We start from the raw sequence: 20,061 nt of genomic DNA, 5'->3' as shown, positions 1-20,061 counted from the left end.
AAAACAAAATTTCCGCTTCATTACCCGCCATGATAAACTCGGTGAAGCCCCAGAGGAGCAACGATTTGTTTTGTTGCCAAAATGAAATGCAAATAGTTTAACTGCCAACCACACATGTGCACAATGCAACATACTAGTTTTAAATGTTTTTACCTGGGTATGACCCGATACAGAAATGTAAGTTGTCAGAAAAATAACAAATGTACATTTTTAAAAAGGACCCATTCTTTCAGATTTTCAAATTACAAGAAAAGTTGACATGTTGGCACCAGCAGGTTGACTCAGAATCACCAACTCTGCTATTGTTGCAACATCAACCTGTGTACACAGTAGGTATGGTCTAAAAATGTGCCAATCCTGTATTTTAGCAAAGAGTGTAACCTATCTTACCAAGTTTTGTGTTTTTGATTTCTCAACCCTGAGTTGTGTCTTGAAATATAAAATTAGAAGGGCATGTTTGCAGGTTTGCGGACAAAGTCTTATACTGATGAGGATGTTGCAAGACTTCAACTTCTTGGAGCAGACTTTGTGAAAACCAATAGAGGGGGTATGCTAGCATATATAAAAGTGAATGCAATATTTAAAACTGTGTGTATAAAATGAAAAGTGAAAACTAATGCTTTCCATTAGAAGAGTTGATTTAGCGTTTACTATACAATTAAAACACATTTGTTTAAGGTTTAATCACATTTCATGGACCTGGTCAACTTGTTGTTTACCCAATTTTTAATCTTCGAAATGCAAAACTTGGTATAAAACAGTATGTTCATCAGCTGGAGGAGGTCATTATTCAGCTCTGCAGAAGGTTTGGTTGGTCAATTTTATGTGACAAAACTGGCAATAAGCCATAATTCATATTCAATTCTTTGGCTAGATTTGGTTTGGAGGGATCTCGTTCACCCCATACAGGTGTGTGGATAGGAAACAACAAAATATGTGCTATGGGTATGTACAGTTTTTAAATGTGTTTTTTTGTGCCCAACCTTGTTTGTTTTTCAGGTTTGTTTAGTTTATGTACAAAACAACATTTATTGTATAATATTCTAAAATTCAAATCCTTCATAAGATAAACTCTTCAAAGGGTTATTTTAATAAATAACATTACTTTCTTATTCTTTACAAAATCAATAAATAAGTCCTGCAGTCGTCCACGACAAGTGTCTTGTTTTGAAACATTTGCCAAGCCTTGCTCATTTTTTTTTTCTTGCTGTGAAATGTGAAAAATAAAAAAAGCCTATACAAAACAAAAACACATTTCATATTAGGAATCAGCTGCCAGCGACAAGTAACATCGCACGGATTAGCACTGAACTGCAGCACCAACATGGATTGGTTCTCCAAAATCGTACCGTGTGGAATCCATGGCAAGGGCGTTACCTCCATATCTGAAAGCATAGGCACAGAAGTGAAAGTAAAAGAGACCGTCCCAATTTTCATGGAAAACTTTTCCGAAGTTTTTAATTGGAAAGCAACGCCAGTAGTAACTTTGAATGGATACTCACACTATGCAAAACTATATGAATTGATAACTGGCGAAGAGATGAACAAGTTAACCAAACGTACAGTGTCGCAATCATGATCAAACATACGTGTGTGGTTGTATAGCGACATCGATCATTCAAGGTAAAGGATGAAACAAAAAAAATCGAATATTTATGGACATTACAACGTTAAAGCATGTGATTATCTACACCAGAGGTCCTCAACCTTTTCTGCACTACGAAACAGTTAACGCAGGTTGTATTATCACGGACCGGTCTTCATGTTTTGTAGCAGATAAACAATGACTGTAAAGTGTACGTTAGTTATACCTAACGATAACAATTTACCACTTGGGCATAACAACAATATCATTATGCATCTAGTATTCGTAGCTGCGTGTATGTAAAGCATGTGACACCCTCAAACTAATGCTAATACTTTTTTTTCTCTACGGACCGGTTGCAAATGCCTGGCGGGCAGGTGGATTGGGGACCATTTGGTCTACACAATATTTTGCGATGGTGACAATTGTATTTTTAACAAGTAGTTCCCAATCTTTCAAAAACTAAACTTAAACATGAAAGTAATAATATTTATTGTTCGGGGAGCAGAAAGAAACAACACACAAGAAAAAGTTGATGAGTTTGTACCAGTTTGTACGCAGTAAAACTCTTACATGATTAATACATAGGTTTGTTGACAATACAAACGTACACACACACACACCCATAGTGCGCACCATCCGGTATTGTTCGCAAAAATCGCTAACAAAACACATTTATCGCGCGGGCATTTAAACGGCCAAGTCTATTTGATCTGGGCACACTGCTGCTGGTCTTGTCCACAATGTTGGAATTGTCCCCCGTATAATATATGTTATTGTTCGCACAAGCGCGTGTCGGCTTCATAAAACGAGGAGTTCCCTTGGAAACATTACTGCTACCCGCGAATACTCTAGTTCAAAATTTCATCTTTTGGTAATTTAAGAACACTAGGATCTTTTAAGTTTTATGATAACCACGCTCAAACAAATATTGCATTTCTTGCTATAAAGCTACGACTGCGTTGCCAAATTCATTACATTGCTATATGTTGATCGAAAATACAAAAGTAGACTTCCCTAATACACCTTTTAAAATCAGCACGTTTTGGTTATAATGGGATAGTATATTGGCCGTATTATTTAGTTACCAAGTGCATTATATTACAAGGTGAATATAGTCGTTATATTGTTTAATTTGACTATAAATAAAACTTATGAATGATTTTTTTTAACTGTAATTTTTGCCCGGTGTGGTATTGGCGGCTAACATAAGACTTGGGTGGCGAATTTCTCAGTCAGCATTCCGTTACGCCTGAATGCTTGCTCCGTGACGAGCGTAACCAATGGCGACAGGTCGCGTGGGTACTTCTTTTCACCGCATCGGCAGTGTTAAAGCCGCGCTTTAATCGCAGCCCGACAAAGGGCTCTTGAAGAGGCCAGCGGCAATAGATAATTTACACCCGTTAATGTTCTGTTTGACGCGCCATTGCCTCCGAAAACAATGTCCATTTTACAGAGGTCGGACATAGGTTATTGCTACAAAGGCGAGTTAAGTTATGGATATACATGACACTAAAGAGGATATTATCTGCTCTGTTACATACATTAGTGGTAGGACAGTGGTAGACAGGTTTTTTGGTAGTGATGTGTGATGTCATAATGCGCTAGATGTAACAATTGACAAATTGCCCCAGCAGATTTTGGCAATCAGATGTCGAGTGTTTACCGTCAGGCCTATACTTAAAGCAGAGAAGGTAGGAAGGAATCTGTTTTCGGCCAAGTGTATTCAGCTGTTTGAAATGGTGAGGTGTTTTTGCATCAGCGACTGGACAGTGAGTGGGTGTAAATATGTAACACTGAACTAAAGCAATTACAAGCTGGGATAACTTCGTTTTGCGTCGGAAGCTCGCAATTACATCTTAGTTTAATGCTAACGACGTTTAATATCACTTTGTCCACAGCGCGAGTTCTTACCAGTCAATTTCGAGCGAGGTGAATCGCCAACCTGTGGCAAATTTACTGCGTACATTCTGCCACCAGTGTACGCATCGCGGAAATCCGAAGCAAAAAAAGCCACGCACAAGTTTGCTGTGCCGCTTTCCAATATCCAGGGCGAAAGACAAGAGAATACAATGGCTTCTGCTCTGGCAATCAACAAACCAAACTCGTCGCCTGGTGAAATGCCGGCGCTTCGACCTTCGTCCAGAGGCATTGTCTTTTCCCCAAGGCCAGTCCTTAACACCGGTAAGTTTATTCAAGCCTTTTTATCTGTAACATTTGGATAATATTTATGTTTAGACGTATTTACAGTAACTGTGTACCCATAACTTGAATATCATAGAAGTTGCAGCAATTCTATTAATTTCAATGTAAGCGCAACTGAACCAAAGTGTCAATGAGTACATGTGATGAGATCTATTCGCTGTACGGAATTAATTCAGAAGTGGAAAATGCATCACACATGGCAAAAAACATTTTCAACTGTGAAAACTGTGTTGTTGCCGTAGACTTTCATACACAGCCATTCCCAAATACAAACCCACATTTTTCTGTAGGACGCAACGTCAGGGCATGGAGAAGCAATTCTTGTTCTTTGGGCTCGTCGCGCTCATTTCAAATGCCCAGTAACGGAACGGGAAGCACTACGATCATGCTTATGGCTAACCCTCGTCTCAGCTCGATGGAAGTCGATCAACTGATAAGAAATGTACCGTGTATTAGTATTTGTGTTATTTCTCCATAATCCAACCATTTGACTCCATAAAGAACTCAATAAGTACTTGTTATACCTATGTGAATTCGTCACATGCAGAAAGTTGCTGAAAATGTGGAAGCAATGAAGCGAGCCTTTCAACTCTACGACGCAGAGCGATGCACAAACGTGACTAAAGGTGAATTTCGAAGGGTGCTGGAAAACTACGCCATCCCCCTTTCGCCAGATCAGTTAAATAGCCTCATTGCCAAAGTAAGTGTGCGTTAGTGAATAATTGTTTTCGGCCATGCGCCACAAGAAATTAATAATTGGCAATGTTTATTCACTTGACAAATTTTCAATGTGTTGTATCGTTATTTGTCGGTCTAACTGTAAATAAAAAGACCCAAGCCAAAACAGCACTTCAGAAATATTTTGCCCAATGGCAGTCATTGATCAGAGGAATTGCTGCCCTTACGACACTGTGGTGTTCGTACAAAATTGGTCAAAGGGATAAGTGAGCCCGAATAGACTTGTCTTGCCTTCAGGTGTACGGACGGTGGCATGTACTGTAACAGAATTAAATGTCACGCAAATAAAACCATTATCTTTGCCTTATTATACCTCAAGATGTTTACATTTTGTGAGTAATTGTCTGGTTAATGTCCACGTGTTTTTGTCGTAAGCGAGCAAGTCTACTTTTTTAGATAAAAATATCAGAAACAACTTTAACACTATTCAGTGATACTAACTATGTCTACAGATTGGCAGGAATGCAAACGGGACAATCAGCTACACCAAGTTCCTAGATTATTATGCCAACAAGTCATTTACCCCTCCTGAAATAGTTCTTTCCAAGTCCACCGGTTCGTTGCCCACCGGACTTGCCGAAATTCACAAACAAATAAAAGAAGAAGGGAGGAAGTTTGTCGTCAGCAAAACAGCACAGGATCAAAGTAAGTAAATTTTTGGGCACTCACTTTCTTGAATAAAGAAGGAAAACCTTTTATTGGGCATATTAGTGATTGTTCTATATCTGTATGAAGATACTTACAGAACAAGGGAGAATAATTACATGGAGTTTTTTGCAAGTGGTTTTATCTCTGTAACAAGATGTTAATTCCGTTATCTTTTGAGCAGTCCTTTGCTGAAATATAGCACTTTAAACGTACTGTTTTTTATTGCAGGTGTGGATTCAATCGAGCGCCACATGCAGCACAAAATAGCCGCCAATTTAAAAAACGTGATCAAAGCGTTCCGCCTGTTTGATTATAACCGTGACGGGCAGGTGCAACGTCACGAACTGAGAAGAGTTATCGAGACTTACTGCCTCAAGCTTACGGAATCCCAATACAACAAGTAAGTTTTTCTTGTTTACTGCTGGTATAGAACCGTATCCATCCGCCTGTTACAGTTTCAACAGCCTGTGTTCATCACAAAGTAAGCATTGATATAACTTCAGAAGCCCAGATGCAGTTTTAAAAGTTAATTTTAGTACTATTTCAAGCATAAAAAAACAGGAATATATGAGGCCAATTACTTATCATTGTTATTTACTGGGATTGATAAACAATAGTATTTTGTTGTTTTAAAACGTGGTTTTGAGGCTTGTGTTTTTCACACACTATAAATTATACGACATCGCAGTGATAACAATTTAATACAGTTGGACTCATGACCTATCAACAAACTAGAATTAATTTTTTTTCTTTTGTAAACCTTCACAGATTGTGGTCGCGTTACGATTACCAACACACTGGAGCAATCGATTACCGCGAATTTCTGCGCAAACTAGGGGTGAATGCTGCAACCGCGGAGAGACATGTTCTGTCCAAAGGAAACGAAGAAGTAGATGACGGTAATTTATATTCATTTTCACGCTGTGTGTTTTCACAACGAATTTAAAACAATGCACTGAAACATTATGCATTTTGCCACAAAACTCTATACGTTATCATTATACTGAAATACTAATATTTGTCAAGACAAGAGACAAAGAATAATTTCTATTGAATTTACATACCATTAACGGTTTTAAGTGGTATTTTGTCGTTACAGCACCCTGGGACGCCAAGAAGAAACGCTTGGAGCGAGAAAAGGATGTCACCGATCTTGTATTAAACAGAAACAAAGACCGAAGCAAGCGTAGGAGCAAGAGAATTGAGGACATGCCTTTTTCCGTGGTGGAAAAAGAATTTAGGAAAAAGGTCAATATTCAATAAACTGCTACTCAAAACAGCCAAATCTAGCTTTTTGTGTTTCTTAACAAAAAGTGTCGTACTCGTCATATAATTTAAGAACTACATTAAAATGTCCATGAATTAAACGTAAAAAATCACTGGTTGGACCAAATCAATATAAAATTTCATTTCCTACTATCATACTAGATGCAAGAGAATTACCCAAATGTCAAGCGTGCCTTGCTGACCTTCGACCTCGGTAGTGACGGTTTCATAACGATTGATGATTTAAAAGCGGTATTGGACAACTTCGTTCTTCCAACCACTGACGAGGTTTTCCACCAGCTTATGTACAGGTAATATGACGTGCAAATATTCCAAATGATTTGATTTGCATCTGCATCTATCAGACGCATGATATCCACTAGACTAGATAGACAAACAAATTTTTCAGATGTTATTTCATTATGATCTTGTAACCTTTGCGATAAATTTTGGCCATAGGTTTGAAGTGCGTGGAACCGGCAAAATATCGTGGGAGCAATTTCTTGGAAAGTTTCAGGATCCGCAGTCAAGCGGCAACGGACAAACACTCCCTATCGGCCACAACCACAAGGTAAAGCTCTTAGTGCCAAATTGAATTAGTGGGGTAAAAATAATGCACTGGGCGCTTGTGTACGTAACGAGAAAGGTTTAATAATTTAACGAAAACCAGAGAAAGTTCTGGTTGGTTGCTTTTGGTTTGCAATAAAGACGTATGGTACGACTAAGCATCTAGGATGTGAGACAGAGGTAATTATAGTACGAGGTTACATTCATCTTTCAGTCCGTGCGGTTGTTGTACAAATATTAATTACCAGATATTTTTGGTGCAGGTAAATCCAACCCGCCAAGGCTTCGAGCAAGTAACGACACCAGAAATTCTGATAAAACTGAAGAAGCACGTCCTGAACAACTACGCCACGCTTAAACAAGCCTTCCTCGGATTCGACGAGGTATTCTGGCATTTACAATATATTACGAAGATATTTGTATAAGCCATATCGGTCTGTCGCTCATATGTTCCTCAGGTACATTAACAAAACTTTTACAAAATACTGGATTTATTGTCACATATTGTCACACGCCAGCTTTTGTAAAGCTCGAGTAAAGTGATTTGGCAAATTATCGATCACTATGTAAAGTTTTTCTCAAACAGTTGTATATGTAGCATATATATATTAAATATGTATGCAATTATGGACTTTAATTCCGTCGTATATATATAGCCTATACCTCTCTGTCACATTTCGTTGTAACTTATTTTAACCTGTAAAATATTTAGTATTACTTTAAATCATTACAGAACCGTAAGGGGGTGATAACGCGCAAAGACTTGAGAAGGATTGTGGAGACGTTTGCCATGAAGCTCACAGACGACAATTTTAAGGAACTTCTCATAGAGCTTGACCCCGAACATACAGGCCTTATAAAATACCACAAGTATGAAATATTCCTGCTATTTAAAACTATTATTTGGCTCCATAAAACTGTTTATGTGTCCCGTGCTATGTAGGTAGAAAAGCAGTTTCGATTTAGTGATGTATTTTTCTGTATTTTTTTTATGTCAGTATTGTTGTATACGAAGAATCGTCGTGAAAAAATGCGTAATATCCCGCAAAAACAGTTTTTTTCCTCCCATTTTTCTTTTGCTGTTGGGAAGGTTGTTGGTATGAATGTGATAACTTTTATGAAGTATATCTCACAAACGGCCATCGTAATGATAAAACCATGATCAAGCCCATGCTTGCATTCTTTTCCCTTTTAGCTTCTTGGAATTGTTCGAACCAAAGGAGTCGGTTGCAGCTCACAAGTGGCTTTACTCAACCCACAAATTCAACCACAATCAACCTCCCGCTATACTGGCGTGGGATACTGTGGAGGATATTCTGAGAGTCAAACTTTCAGAGAACTACAAACTGGTAAAATAACAATAGAACTGTAATCCGGTAACAACGCAACCTTTTTCGTTAATTAGACAGAGTAAATGTCAAATCTATGATTTGTTGCGATACATTACAAGTAGTTCAAAAATATTTGAAGTTGTTTGATAGTGGTTTGAAAAAATTCTTTGTGGTTTTAGTTATCATTCATAATCGGGGATCATCAATATTTTTCTAAAACAGCCCCACTGTTTATACCGCTCATAGATTCCTACGTTGTATAAATGCTTATCAAGTGGACCAGCTCTTTTATTTAGCCAGCTTAAGTGCTGTAGAGCTTGATTTCCACTGCACCAAGAGGCGCTGTTTCGTGCGCCTCAGTCGACCGCAGGTCGATAAACCGCTACACGAGCGACAGTACGCTGACTAAGTGCTTGTTAATGCAGGTGGCCGATGAGTTCGCGGCACTTGATACTGTTGGTGACGGATCGATCAACCGTGCTCACTTGCGCCGTCTAATGGACAGATATGCTTTGCCTGTATCCGACGATCACTTCGATAAGTAAGTGGAATTCGCACTAAGGGTATGGATTGCATTTGCTGAGACCATGTATGAGTATTTTTCGTGTTATTGGAACTAACGTGGCCAATCATTTATGTTTATGCAATTTTGATAGAAGCACTGCTATAAAACAATGTTACGTTGTTTTCAGTTTGTTTTTTTGGCAAAGATCTATGTAGACCGTAAAGCTACAAATGCATAAAACACGATTTGGCAATATAAACCTATACATAAAGGCATGGTTCAACTAATAACGTTTATGGATAAAAGATACTTATCTTCAATCCAATGCAGAATGTGGAATGCGTGTGAGGAGAAAAGCGCTGGACGAATCATGTTCGCAAAATTTCTCGATAATCTGGGAATTGACGTAAAACCTGGAGATCTTGAAGGAATGAGCACTAGAATTCACAACGAGAGCAATGACCGCGAACAAAAAAGACAAAGCGATCAGTCAGAGAGGTACCAAGCATTACTTCGGCGTAACTCTTAAAATCATGTGAAACTGGAATGATAAAGAATAAAAATTTGTTTCTTTCCCCTTAAACCTTAACACGACCCTAGATCGAGTGTTCGACAATTTTGGGTTTTAATTGTGAATCCCGAAATTTTCTAAACAACAAACCCACAGTTAACCAGTGGTTTGTTATGAGCTTTTTTTCATCTGCAGAATTAACGAGATTGAGAAAGTCGACCGTTTTCACACGAGGCTCTTCACTGCCAAAGAAGTTATTTCCAAATTGAAGGATCGCATGTCGCAGCACGATACCGCCATAAGGAAAACATTTCTGAGATACTCGCGCTCCGGAAAGGGTTTTGTGACAAAGCGCGACTTCAGAAAGGTAAAAAAAATAGTTCGTGATGGAGAATTCCCAAATTCGTATGTCGTCAATAATATACAAAAAAATTTACCTAATATTGGCTCGTATATCGCCACACGAACTTTGGATATTTCAACGTTCATTTAATGGCAAGCTAGGTGTCCACATAACAGATTCCGTTTAAAATGGGCTGTAATAATTGAAATAGGGTGAACATTTAGAGAAGCCTAAATGAAAGTTACAAAAGTGGCCCCACCCATATAAGAGGTTTGTTCGTATGTTTAGATGTTGGAGGACATGGGTTTCCGCATGGAGGACACACATTTTCGGGAATTAGTTGAGATTCTTAAATTCTCTCCTCGTGGTCTTAACTACTCCGACTTCATCGCCACCTTTCAAGATCTTCGGACGTACGGCGTCGGACAGGTAAGTTGTATGTTTTTGCATATAGTTATCTTCTGCGCCAAGCAATTACGATACTAAGGTTTGCGACCCGTTTAAGATATGTAATATTTAACCAAACTTTGCTAATGATCCGATTACACCTGTTTGATTTGGGAAGCAAGCGAATTTTGCCGTATTGACCTTAACTTTATTTTTTGCAGAAACTTGAAAGAGCTGGAAACCATATTGTGAATTCGACCAACGTGAAATACATGACTGCCCTAGAATGCTACGAACAGCTGATGGAAAGAATGAGGCAAAACTTCGGGGTAAGCAAATGTCAATCCGCATAACACAAATACAAACTTAAAGCGATCACGGCCAAAACCACAAATAGTGAAACCGCATAGAACACAGTTAAATCCAATACAACACGTGTTTGATTTGTAAGATGTGTTTTATACCTGGTTATTTTTTCAGAGTGTGCGATCTGCCTTTTACAAGGTGGACGATGACCACGACGGTATATTAACGATGCACGAATTTAGAAAGTTGCTTGATACCTTTATGTTCATTATAACCGGTGAGTTTACACCAACACAAGCATGATTTGGAGACAGATTTTTGAAAATGCTTCAAAGTAAATACGCCCAACTAAGTTTCGAGAAGTCGTTCTCTATGAACCCAATTAGTTAATTAGATCTTGGAATGTATGTGGAAAAATATATGACCAGCGCACGATGCTCGGGGAAGCCTGTAAATTATTACAATATTTAATTATTTTTAAAATCAAATTTAAATTATTTCCTTTCGATCGGGAACCTTTTGTATAATATAAGCTATTTTGCAGACGAGACATTCTACAAACTTCTTGCCATGTTGGGACTGACAAAAAAATCGAGTCTTTCCTATCACGACTTCCTCGCGAAGTTTGAGGTCGTTGACAAAGAAGAGGGTCACCCATGGCTCAAATCAGAACACCGGTTTGTGCAAGATAATTAAATTTATATTTGCGGTATTAAATGGGTTAGGGCGCATGCAGGCTGTCTTTTAAGTTCGCAACACCATCCGAATGCGCACAAACCTTGTTAATACCTAAAAATTTGCAATTTTAACCGAGGTACTCAGCGCATATGTGAAGAAAACTGGGCTAATTTGATTCTTAATATTGGAAAAAATACTCAGTGTTCAATTTTTACAACCTTATTTTCATTCAGGTTCAATAAAGTTCGCTCATCAACCGAACTTGCAGCCGATCAAGTTCACGACTACCTGGCAATGAAAGCGGAACAAACTTGGTCGGATCTCGCTAAGGCTTTTCAAAGCTTTGATGCTGACGGTAACGGGATCATCAGGAAAAAGGAACTCCGTTCAATTCTGTACAGGTACTTCATGTAATTTCCCTTCATAAGTTTTTTAGTGTATGTCGTGCCTAAAATACACAGTCTTTATAGGAGTGTTTGTTACAAACCTACACAAATCAATGTACGCGTTAGTATTATTTGTACTAATTTTTAAAATAGTCTTCTTTTGCACACGGCATTTCAAAGCAATAATTTCAAATTTTAGGTCAAAAATCCAGGATATAAACAAAATTGACAAAAAATGTTTGTTTACTTTCGTTCAGGTTCATTCTGCCGATTTCGAATGCCGAGTTCCAGAAGTTGTGGAACAGATATGACGACGATGGGAAAGGTTACATTACACACCAGGACTTCCTACGAAAGCTCGGTTTAACTTTCGCGCCCGGCGACAACTTGGGTAGGACAACATACGAGTAAACCACACTTAAAAAAGCCGCTAATATTATCCTTCCAATTTGTTTTTGTCACAAAATACGATGTACTCTGTTTTGTTCAGGAAATGTCATACGCCTTTTGGAATGTACAGGTACATTGGGAGGTGAAAAGTTAGAAAACTAAACAAAACCCCAATACTTTTACATATTTAGATGGTGGAGAATCTTTCAACTAGTTGCAGTGGGAATATTTGTGTAATATTTCTATTCTATTACAATTATTCACGAATATTCGGTCAACCAGAATTAAATCACCATTGAGTGATTTTGTTGGCTCTCAATCTACTTAAGTTCTATATTTACAATCACAAAAATTTTAGCTGCTTAGTTTGTAATCAGCAGTTGCACCGCTTTGCAACATGAGATCAAACTATTTTTGTCGTTAGGTCTCCAGGGAACGAGCACGAAAATGGTGGAGGAGAATTACAGGAACGTGTTGGCTCACCACGAACTGCAACAAGCAAAACACGAGGAAATTGCATACAACCAAATCAAATACTCCCAACATTTAACAGCCGAAACAGTTGAAAAGGAACTCAAGTAATGAAACAAGTTTTGAATAAATTTCTAGTTTCTCCACTAATTTTCGTTTATAGTTTTGAGTTATTTGAGCTTCTGCTTGTGTATTTAATTATCTCTAAACAAGGCCTACAGCTTTCTTTGCTGCAAGGCGTGATTGGTCATATGATTTTTATAAAGCTTTCTGTAAAGTTGCCATTCGATATATGGATGCTAAAATCGGTTATTGAAATCGATTTCATCAAATCGATTATAAAACCTATTGAATAGAATCGACTCGAAATTGCGTGAATCGATTCCAACTTTATGGATAACCACACGTAATTCGAATCAAACAAATACAAAACATACTGACAATTTCCACCATTTCTGCCAAACTAGCTTAGTCAATATTTCCAGTTGTTAACTTTTATGCAGGTGTTAACTGGTTGGCATTTATTCTTTTCAGAGACAGATTCCGCGAATACTACTCGGATTTCGACAAAGCATTTCGTAAGTTGGATAAGAATCAGGACGGTTACGTGACTTTGGCCGACCTTCAAAGGGTTCTTGTTCAACTCAACTATTTCCTTGATGAAGATCAGGTTACATTTTGAATTTACTTAATTTGTCAGATACAGAACGATTAAACAAACTATGATGTTCCTCTATACGTATACAGATTCGAAAAAAAATAAGCATATTTGTAAAAGTAAAATTATTTGTCTAATAGTGGAATATAAGTTCAATTAAATGTGACTCAATCACCATGTTTAAATAACTCTGGGAATGACTGTTCATTCTCAATGATATGAGGTATGTTTTTGCATGATGTTTCTAGTTCCTGTCGCTACTCAAACGTCTTGGACTTCCCACGACCAAAGCCCGCCTTTCGTACTTTGACTTCCTTCGGGCGATCGATGACGGTCGTGCATCAAGATTCGGAAAACGTCGGCAAGGTTCGGATCCGCGTGAACCAATCACGTGGCAGACCTTCGAGCACTTGACTGTGGATAAGATGATGGCGAAACTGCGCGAAAGAGTGACGGTGAACTACAACAGTCTAAACTCGGTATGTGCACCTTACATATCCAAAAAGGTTTCTGTGCCACTTACATCAAAAATGTCTTGTTACTGTTTGTAAGTTTTTGGTGCGTTAAAAGAGGCAAGCACAAACGTGTGGACAATGTTAGATTTAACATAAAATCTTATTGGTGCCCAAACTAATATCGTAAATCTTTTTAAACGTTATTTCCGATATATTTTAGGCATTCCGAGCTTTCGACCGTGCGCAGACCGGCCTTGTAAAAGTGTCAGACTTTCGAAGGCTGCTCGACAATTTCTGCTTTAAACTGACCGACAAACAGTTCAAGACAGTGCTCACTAAATGTCGAATTACTGGCACAGGAACTTCCCCAAACAAAAACATTAATTGGATTGTTTTCCTGCAGAACTTTTCTATGATCAAAGACGTGGTAAGCTTTTATGTTTCAAAACGATACACCCGCAGAAACGAAATACGTTTAAACAGATTTTATAATAATTAACACATACCAAACTAAAAAATATGCAAACACAGATCACCATATTTTCGAAAACTTTTTTTTATTCTGAAATCAGTTGATTTTTTCTTTAGAAGATAGATGTAAAAATTCCATTGTCAGTGCCACATGCAAATGAAGTTCATCTATATTTGAATATTTTTGTAAGAAACGTATCTAAACTGAAAAAAAATGATAACAATGCAGGAGAAAGTGCAATAAAATGACCACAGGAATCAGATTTTATTTGAATAAGACAGAAACGGACGATGCCAATTGGCGAAATCAATATTTCCGTTTAATAAAAGATCACAAACACTGACTCTGAACGTCTGTTGGTCTTTTTGAGTTCCCGGAACATAACACTTTATTATCGCTGACAGAAACTGAAGGAGTGGACAGACTACGTTGGTAAAGCTGCACCTCCCCAGACACCGCATATCCTTCCGGTGGATGAGGTGGAGGAACGTGTACGGGAGGTTGTGAGGGCGAGGTTTTCTGCTTTCGAACGCGCTTTCGCCGACACCGATTACGCGAAAATATTTGTGGTTTCCAAAGAAGATTTCCGTGAAATTATTAACGAGAACGTGATGCGTCTAACTGACGAACAGGTGAGGTTTGGATTAATATATTAATATTAGAAAGTTTTTTTTTTTGAAAAATCGAACAAACACCCTGAAATATTTTCCGTTCGTCTGTGGCGTTTATTTGACCCATGCGTTCCATGAGACACTTGACGAACTCCCAAATTTAAAGCTGTTAATAGGGAAATATGTTTTATACCAAAATAACGTGTATTTTTAGGTCTAAGTGCATGGCAAAGCAGAGTTATTTCAAAAAATCAATGTTATGGCAAATATTACCATACAATCGTCAAAAAATTATGCGAAAGTGTTGTAATTCCAAGATTCTGAGAGGTTTATTTGGTGCAATTAAACTTCGGTGTCCAAAACATGAGCCCTTTCTGATCTAAATAGGTTTTTAAGCCGAACTCCAACCCCAGATCACAGTCAGCTGTATTTGAATCACAAACCTAATGTGTCCGGACTTTCTTTTCAAACAAACATGTTGCGTTTGCAGACTAACATGCTAAGTGAGCTGACACGAGTAATACGGCTCTCTCAAGAGTTGTGGCAATGTATAAGACTCTTTAACATCACGAATTTAGTCCCTATGTGTGTTTGTCAAATCGTTTTGCGAAACGGTTGTCGACGATGTAAGCATGTTTCTATAGCAGCCTGTCTTTTCGTCTTTGTTTGAGGATACGCCACCCTGAGCCAGTAGAAATTGTTCTATTGTGTCTCTTGCCCACCTGTCCTTGACATCAGTTATAATGAGCGTTAAAGTAGGCACTTAAAAATGCCTTGTTGTGTTTGGTTCATCAATCATGCAGATAAGACAAACGACCTAAAAGAATTTTTTTCACCCTTAAACCGTATAACGCAGCAATAATTACTCACAAGTATGTGTCTGGAACTTGTCCAACTATATTAGAAAAAGTGAATGCGTACATTGTGCATATGTAGGTATGCCCTTAAGTGTGCATGATTTTCTTGCATAAACTTGACTGGAGCAGTCTTGCAGCAAGTGCCCTGGATTGGGCTAAAGTGTAGCTTGACACGTTCGTGAACTGTGCTTCCCCGGCACTTCAACAGGTCTGAGCACAACTCCTCGAGACACGCCGAAGAAAACTTTCCGATCCTAATCTGGGTGTCGAGGGCCCAGTGGGCCACGTTGTTCCTCGTTTTGGCGGATTTAATACAAATAGTTATCAAAAGGGATTATCAGTTGTAACAGTGGCTCAGCCGCGTATTGTCCTTTAAAGGGTCGGTTAAAGTGGGAACTGTAAGCCTGTTGGGGAATATTGTAGTTCATTTTTGCAAATGGGAAGCAAGCAATAAGATAATTTTAAATTTTACCATTACTTTACTTTTAATCCAGCAATATTCGTGCAATGCAATGATAACGTTCTTTTTTGGGTTTCAAATTTTGATAAAATCCTTTATCCGAAGAAGACAGGATGTAGGACATGGTTCTCGCAGCAACCGATAGCGCTGTTTTGTGATTATAAGTGGGCCAATAAAACTATTGTTCGCGCGTGCGTGTTGCTCCGAGTCGTGGTATTGATACAACCACACAGGGTTAAATTTAGTCCTTGGCGCCCATACTGAAAACGCTGTAGTTTTTGTAGGTCTCGTTTCGAGCTATGGTTGTTTAGATTTACATTCGTTCGTGGTTTCTGTGCAATTCTGATTCGTTTTTTTTTGTTTAGGGACGTTATTAAATTTACTGAAATTAACAAAGACTACTGCCCAGTCAGGTCCATCGATATATGCGTTTTGAATTGAAAAGGAAAATGTGCAGTATACTAATTCTTTGTGTAACCCAAAGCTGAAGTCAAACAGGAAAATCTAGGTTTTCTGCATGCAAATAAATGTGGGAATTTACCAATTTTAAAACTTAATTGGTTTGTGTTGGTTCCGAGCAATGGATTACGGTTTTACGGACAGCATTACTCGTTATGACGTAAGTCGTATGTGCCCCAGTGGAAAAGCCATTATCAGGAAACTAACCAGTCAGCAGCTTGATGTAAGTTCCATTGCCACTGAATGAACCACATTTTATTTACTTTGTCTTTATTTCATGAAACTATCGTGGTAATAGAGGTGAACGGTGTGGGGTTTTAGTTTTTTGTGTACACAAATATTTAATCTTTCACAAATAGATGTCAGATTTTTTTATGCTAAATGTCATTGCAGTTTGATCGTCTATGGGCCAAGCAAGCCGTCAACGAATTCAACAACCTCGAGTATCGCGAATTTCTTAAGAATTACAACAGCACTCCTGACGAAAAGAACTCGCTAAAGCAAGAAGTAGGCAAAGATACCCAGGTAACCTGAATATTTTTTATCCAAAAGTGTAACAACTTTTGCTTAATTATTGAGCTTTGTTGATAAAGTAAAATCGGTTGCATTTTTGAACGAAAAAACGGCTATATTTTGGTTATTGTTAATCGATTCTAGAAATCATTCACCCCCGTTCTATTGGAGTTGCCTTGACATCCTATTTAATACCACAAGAATTGAAACGTTTATTTCCGGAATAAAATCTTTCGACTTTCTTACAAGACAAGTATATTTCACTGCATTCGTCAGTGTCTATATTTTTTTATGTAAGAAAGCCGACAGTTTTTAATCCAGAAATCGAGTTTTTACTCCATAGGATTCTGCAACACATTATAATCTTTACATGAAATTCCAAATTGGTTTTAGCAACAAATCGGCGATCTTCAGGCAGCTGGTGAACCGGCATTGCGGCCTGCTTCAGCTGGTGACAATGAATTTCAGCCATCACGGCCTCCAAGTAGACTGGTAAGTCCATTCGATGCAGCATAACCTGTTACAAGTTAGGTTGAGGTTTGTGCCCAATAATTTTACGTTTTAGATAGTGTAGTGTATATATTGATTACCGACGTTTTTGTGTATTTTTGGGAAAAAAGCTGCAATGTCAGGTACAACACATATGATTTTCTCAAGGTTATATTGAATATATTTTACCATTTTATCTGGTTGTTGTTCTCATTTTGGGTCGCAATTCTTCACACAATAAATTAACCTAAAATTAACCTTTTATGACTAAGCAACAATGGTACATTCACAACAGGGAACTGCTGATGGCGTAATACGCCATAATCACGTGGGACGAGCATCTACGCCGATCGTGAATGCAGATACAGCCGAAGGGAAGATCAAATCACTCGTGTACAAACATTGGCAGGAAATACAGAAGGAATGTCGTAATTTGGACCCGGATCGGAGCGGTTGCGTGCTACCGGATGAATTTGTTGGTATGCGTTTAAACTTAAAGTTTACGAATTCTTGCATTTTTACTAAAATGTGTTAAAATAAACAAACTTACTCAAGCTTGCGGTTTCCAGGAATCTTGGATAGTTTCGGGGTAATGCTGACACTGGAGGACGCCAGACAGCTGATGTTGAAATACGATTTGAACGAGAACGCAGGGAAGTTTTCTTATCGCGACTTCCTCCGACATTTCATCCTGACTCTTAAGCCGCAGGAGCAGGGATTGCTGAAAAGGAGGAAGATACACACGGCCAGGATCCCAGTACGAGTCACAATTTTACGCTCTTAGAAAGAAATATGTCATGATTAGAACTTTTATACTACAGAAGCCATTTAGATACTTTGTAGCAAAATCACGTCAGGCGATCATTCGACCCATAAACCAAGTCAAACTGATCATGATTCATGTTCATAATAACCTGAATTCCAAACACCGGCCTGGTAAAAAATTCACGGCTGTTCTTCCCTTTTGCATTGAACCTTAATGACAGAAATAATGAGCAAGTTTTCAACCACTTTAAGATAACACCGTTATCTGAAAGTTAGCCCAGAGTCACCTCAAAAGAGCGTGATTTTCAGATATCGCTCCGACTTGTCGGGAAAAAGTGGCTGATCCAGCTGCAATGCGTAGCCTGTAAACCTCGCTTTAAGATAAACTAGAATACAAACATCAACTTACGTATAAACAGGTTGACACCGGAAAGGAAAGCGAGAGCTTTATTGAGGCGATGGTTAAACTCCGGGAGCGAATTCTCCATTGCTGGAAGGAGATGCGAAGAGCTTTCCGCTTGGTCGACACCAAAGCAGAGGGATTTGTTTCGCCTTTGGCGTTCCGTCAGGTTCGTTGCGACACTCAGTGTTTGATACTATACTCCCCCTACACCTAAAAGTTTTTTGGTCGCTATTCTGCTTGGTACCTGCGTAAAACGTTTTGGATTTCGGGTAACGGGCTGGTTCAGAGTTTTGGGCAAAAATAAGCGTTCGTCTAGCAAAATAATTTTTTTCTATTCCTGTAGTTTAGTTGGAGTTAATTTTAGTAGTCAACTTGCGTTAAACCCTAATGAAAAACAAAATAAATTATTCGTTAATTATCGTTTTGCTTCGTGTCCTCGCATCTAGTGCGTTCACTCAAGAAGGTTAAACATGGTTTTGCAAACAGGTGCTTCGTCAGTACGCAATTAACCTTTCTGAAGAGGATTTCTTCCACATGCTGACCTTCTACGATCACGGCATGAGGGGACGAGTTCCCTATAACGACTTCATACGTGCATTCTTGCAGTGACGTCATTAAATAGTGACGTCAAAGACTGTGCACCTTCTGGGTCCGGCGTCTACCGAGCGTCAGGTGCGCCCAGACTTTTGAAACGCTCGGAAGTTCGCCGTTTTCTTGGTGTTTTTGTTTCTTGTTGATATAAAGACTCGTTAGATATATTTTGTTTTGCTTTTTGCGGCCTGGAATTTTACCTGTTGCACTTTTGAGTGATTTAAAAAAAATACTGGTAGCTTCTGCCCTCTTGCTTACTTTTCCTTGGGTTGCAAACAATGCCATAGGTGTTTTGGGACCCTGTAGATATGTAATTTAATTAAGCACTGATTTGTTTTTCGGTCAAGGCATTAGGGTTACCCGACCCCCGTGATGATTTTGTGAAATAACTTCAGCAAACGATTGTTCGTTGTAGCACGGTTTCGTCATCTTACCAATCTATTCTAGTAATTTCTTGAAGTGCTTTCCAGCAATTTTATATAAGTAATAAGTAGTCCTTGATTCGTTTTTAGGCAATTCGTTTAAGCGGCTGTAAACACTGCTTCTCGTATTTTTGTACATACGCGCTTTCAAAGTTCGTGAGCTAACATTCGGTTTAAGTATCATCCACTGTGAGTCGCCAGAGAGACGGGCGACCTTGAAGGTAGTGTTTTCCGCTTTTAACAATGCTGTACAGTTTTACGTCAAGCCGATGACTTCTCACCTAATAAAAGCGGCCAAAGCTTTCTCCACCTTTAACATGTGTTTCAGCGCGAGGTGTAAATTTGCTAAAGACCAACACCGCCAATAAGCAATCATTACCTTTGCTCAGTTTAATTGGTACGCCCTTTGGCTTTACATAGTAAACAACGTGTGGGAAAGTCTTGTTTCAAGACAAAAAAGCCTAGAAAATAGAGCATGTCATTACTGTTTGATTATGCACAGTGTAAATATAAGTCATTGATAATTTAAATTAGTTTTGTATTTACTCTGTATGCCTAAACCTTGACAAAACCCTTGTAAAGAGATTGG

The 20,061-nt window shown here is 38.5% G+C and overlaps 2 protein-coding genes across 2 annotated transcripts; both read left to right on the top strand.

Moving 5' to 3' along the window:
- Positions 1–51: 51 nt before the first annotated feature.
- On the top strand, positions 52–2,620 carry LOC145911335 (octanoyl-[acyl-carrier-protein]:protein N-octanoyltransferase LIPT2, mitochondrial-like). Its single transcript, XM_082998649.1, has 6 exons — positions 52–177; positions 234–333; positions 464–547; positions 679–805; positions 875–945; positions 1,266–2,620. Exons 1-6 carry the CDS (start codon positions 115–117, stop codon positions 1,577–1,579), a joined length of 759 nt encoding a protein of 252 aa, XP_082854775.1. The 5' UTR covers positions 52–114; the 3' UTR covers positions 1,580–2,620.
- An 870-nt stretch (positions 2,621–3,490) lies between these two features.
- Positions 3,491–19,776, top strand: LOC145910266 (EF-hand calcium-binding domain-containing protein 6-like). Its single transcript, XM_082997327.1, has 32 exons — positions 3,491–3,769; positions 4,081–4,232; positions 4,338–4,490; positions 4,981–5,173; positions 5,405–5,576; positions 5,945–6,075; positions 6,276–6,424; positions 6,605–6,753; positions 6,902–7,013; positions 7,273–7,392; positions 7,743–7,879; positions 8,205–8,358; positions 8,766–8,881; positions 9,176–9,343; positions 9,552–9,723; positions 9,988–10,128; positions 10,308–10,415; positions 10,567–10,669; positions 10,937–11,069; positions 11,304–11,471; positions 11,714–11,847; positions 12,271–12,424; positions 12,852–12,987; positions 13,224–13,454; positions 13,651–13,857; positions 14,307–14,534; positions 16,683–16,814; positions 17,196–17,294; positions 17,587–17,770; positions 17,861–18,048; positions 18,476–18,625; positions 18,946–19,776. The coding sequence occupies exons 1-32, from the start codon at positions 3,658–3,660 to the stop codon at positions 19,066–19,068; spliced, it is 4,809 nt and encodes a 1,602-aa protein (XP_082853453.1). The 5' UTR covers positions 3,491–3,657; the 3' UTR covers positions 19,069–19,776.
- Positions 19,777–20,061: the final 285 nt, after the last annotated feature.

Source organism: Ascidia mentula, chromosome 8, assembly GCF_947561715.1.
Source record: "Ascidia mentula chromosome 8, kaAscMent1.1, whole genome shotgun sequence".
Lineage (NCBI taxonomy): Eukaryota > Metazoa > Chordata > Ascidiacea > Phlebobranchia > Ascidiidae > Ascidia > Ascidia mentula.
The sequence above is the reverse complement of the archived record's forward strand: the minus strand, read 5'-3'. Positions and strand labels throughout refer to the sequence as shown.

Excerpts from the sequence above, each read along its gene's own strand:
- LOC145911335 (XM_082998649.1), top strand. The coding sequence starts at position 115 with ATGTGCACAATGCAACATACTAGTTTTAAATGTTTTTACCTGGGTATG. Across the intron at positions 548-678 it reads TGTGAAAACCAATAGAGGGG|GTTTAATCACATTTCATGGA; the intron begins GTATGCTAGCAT and ends CATTTGTTTAAG. Across the intron at positions 946-1,265 it reads CAACAAAATATGTGCTATGG|GAATCAGCTGCCAGCGACAA; the intron begins GTATGTACAGTT and ends ATTTCATATTAG.
- LOC145910266 (XM_082997327.1), top strand. The coding sequence starts at position 3,658 with ATGGCTTCTGCTCTGGCAATCAACAAACCAAACTCGTCGCCTGGTGAA. Across the intron at positions 9,344-9,551 it reads CAAAGCGATCAGTCAGAGAG|AATTAACGAGATTGAGAAAG; the intron begins GTACCAAGCATT and ends TTTCATCTGCAG. Across the intron at positions 12,988-13,223 it reads ATTTCCTTGATGAAGATCAG|TTCCTGTCGCTACTCAAACG; the intron begins GTTACATTTTGA and ends TGATGTTTCTAG.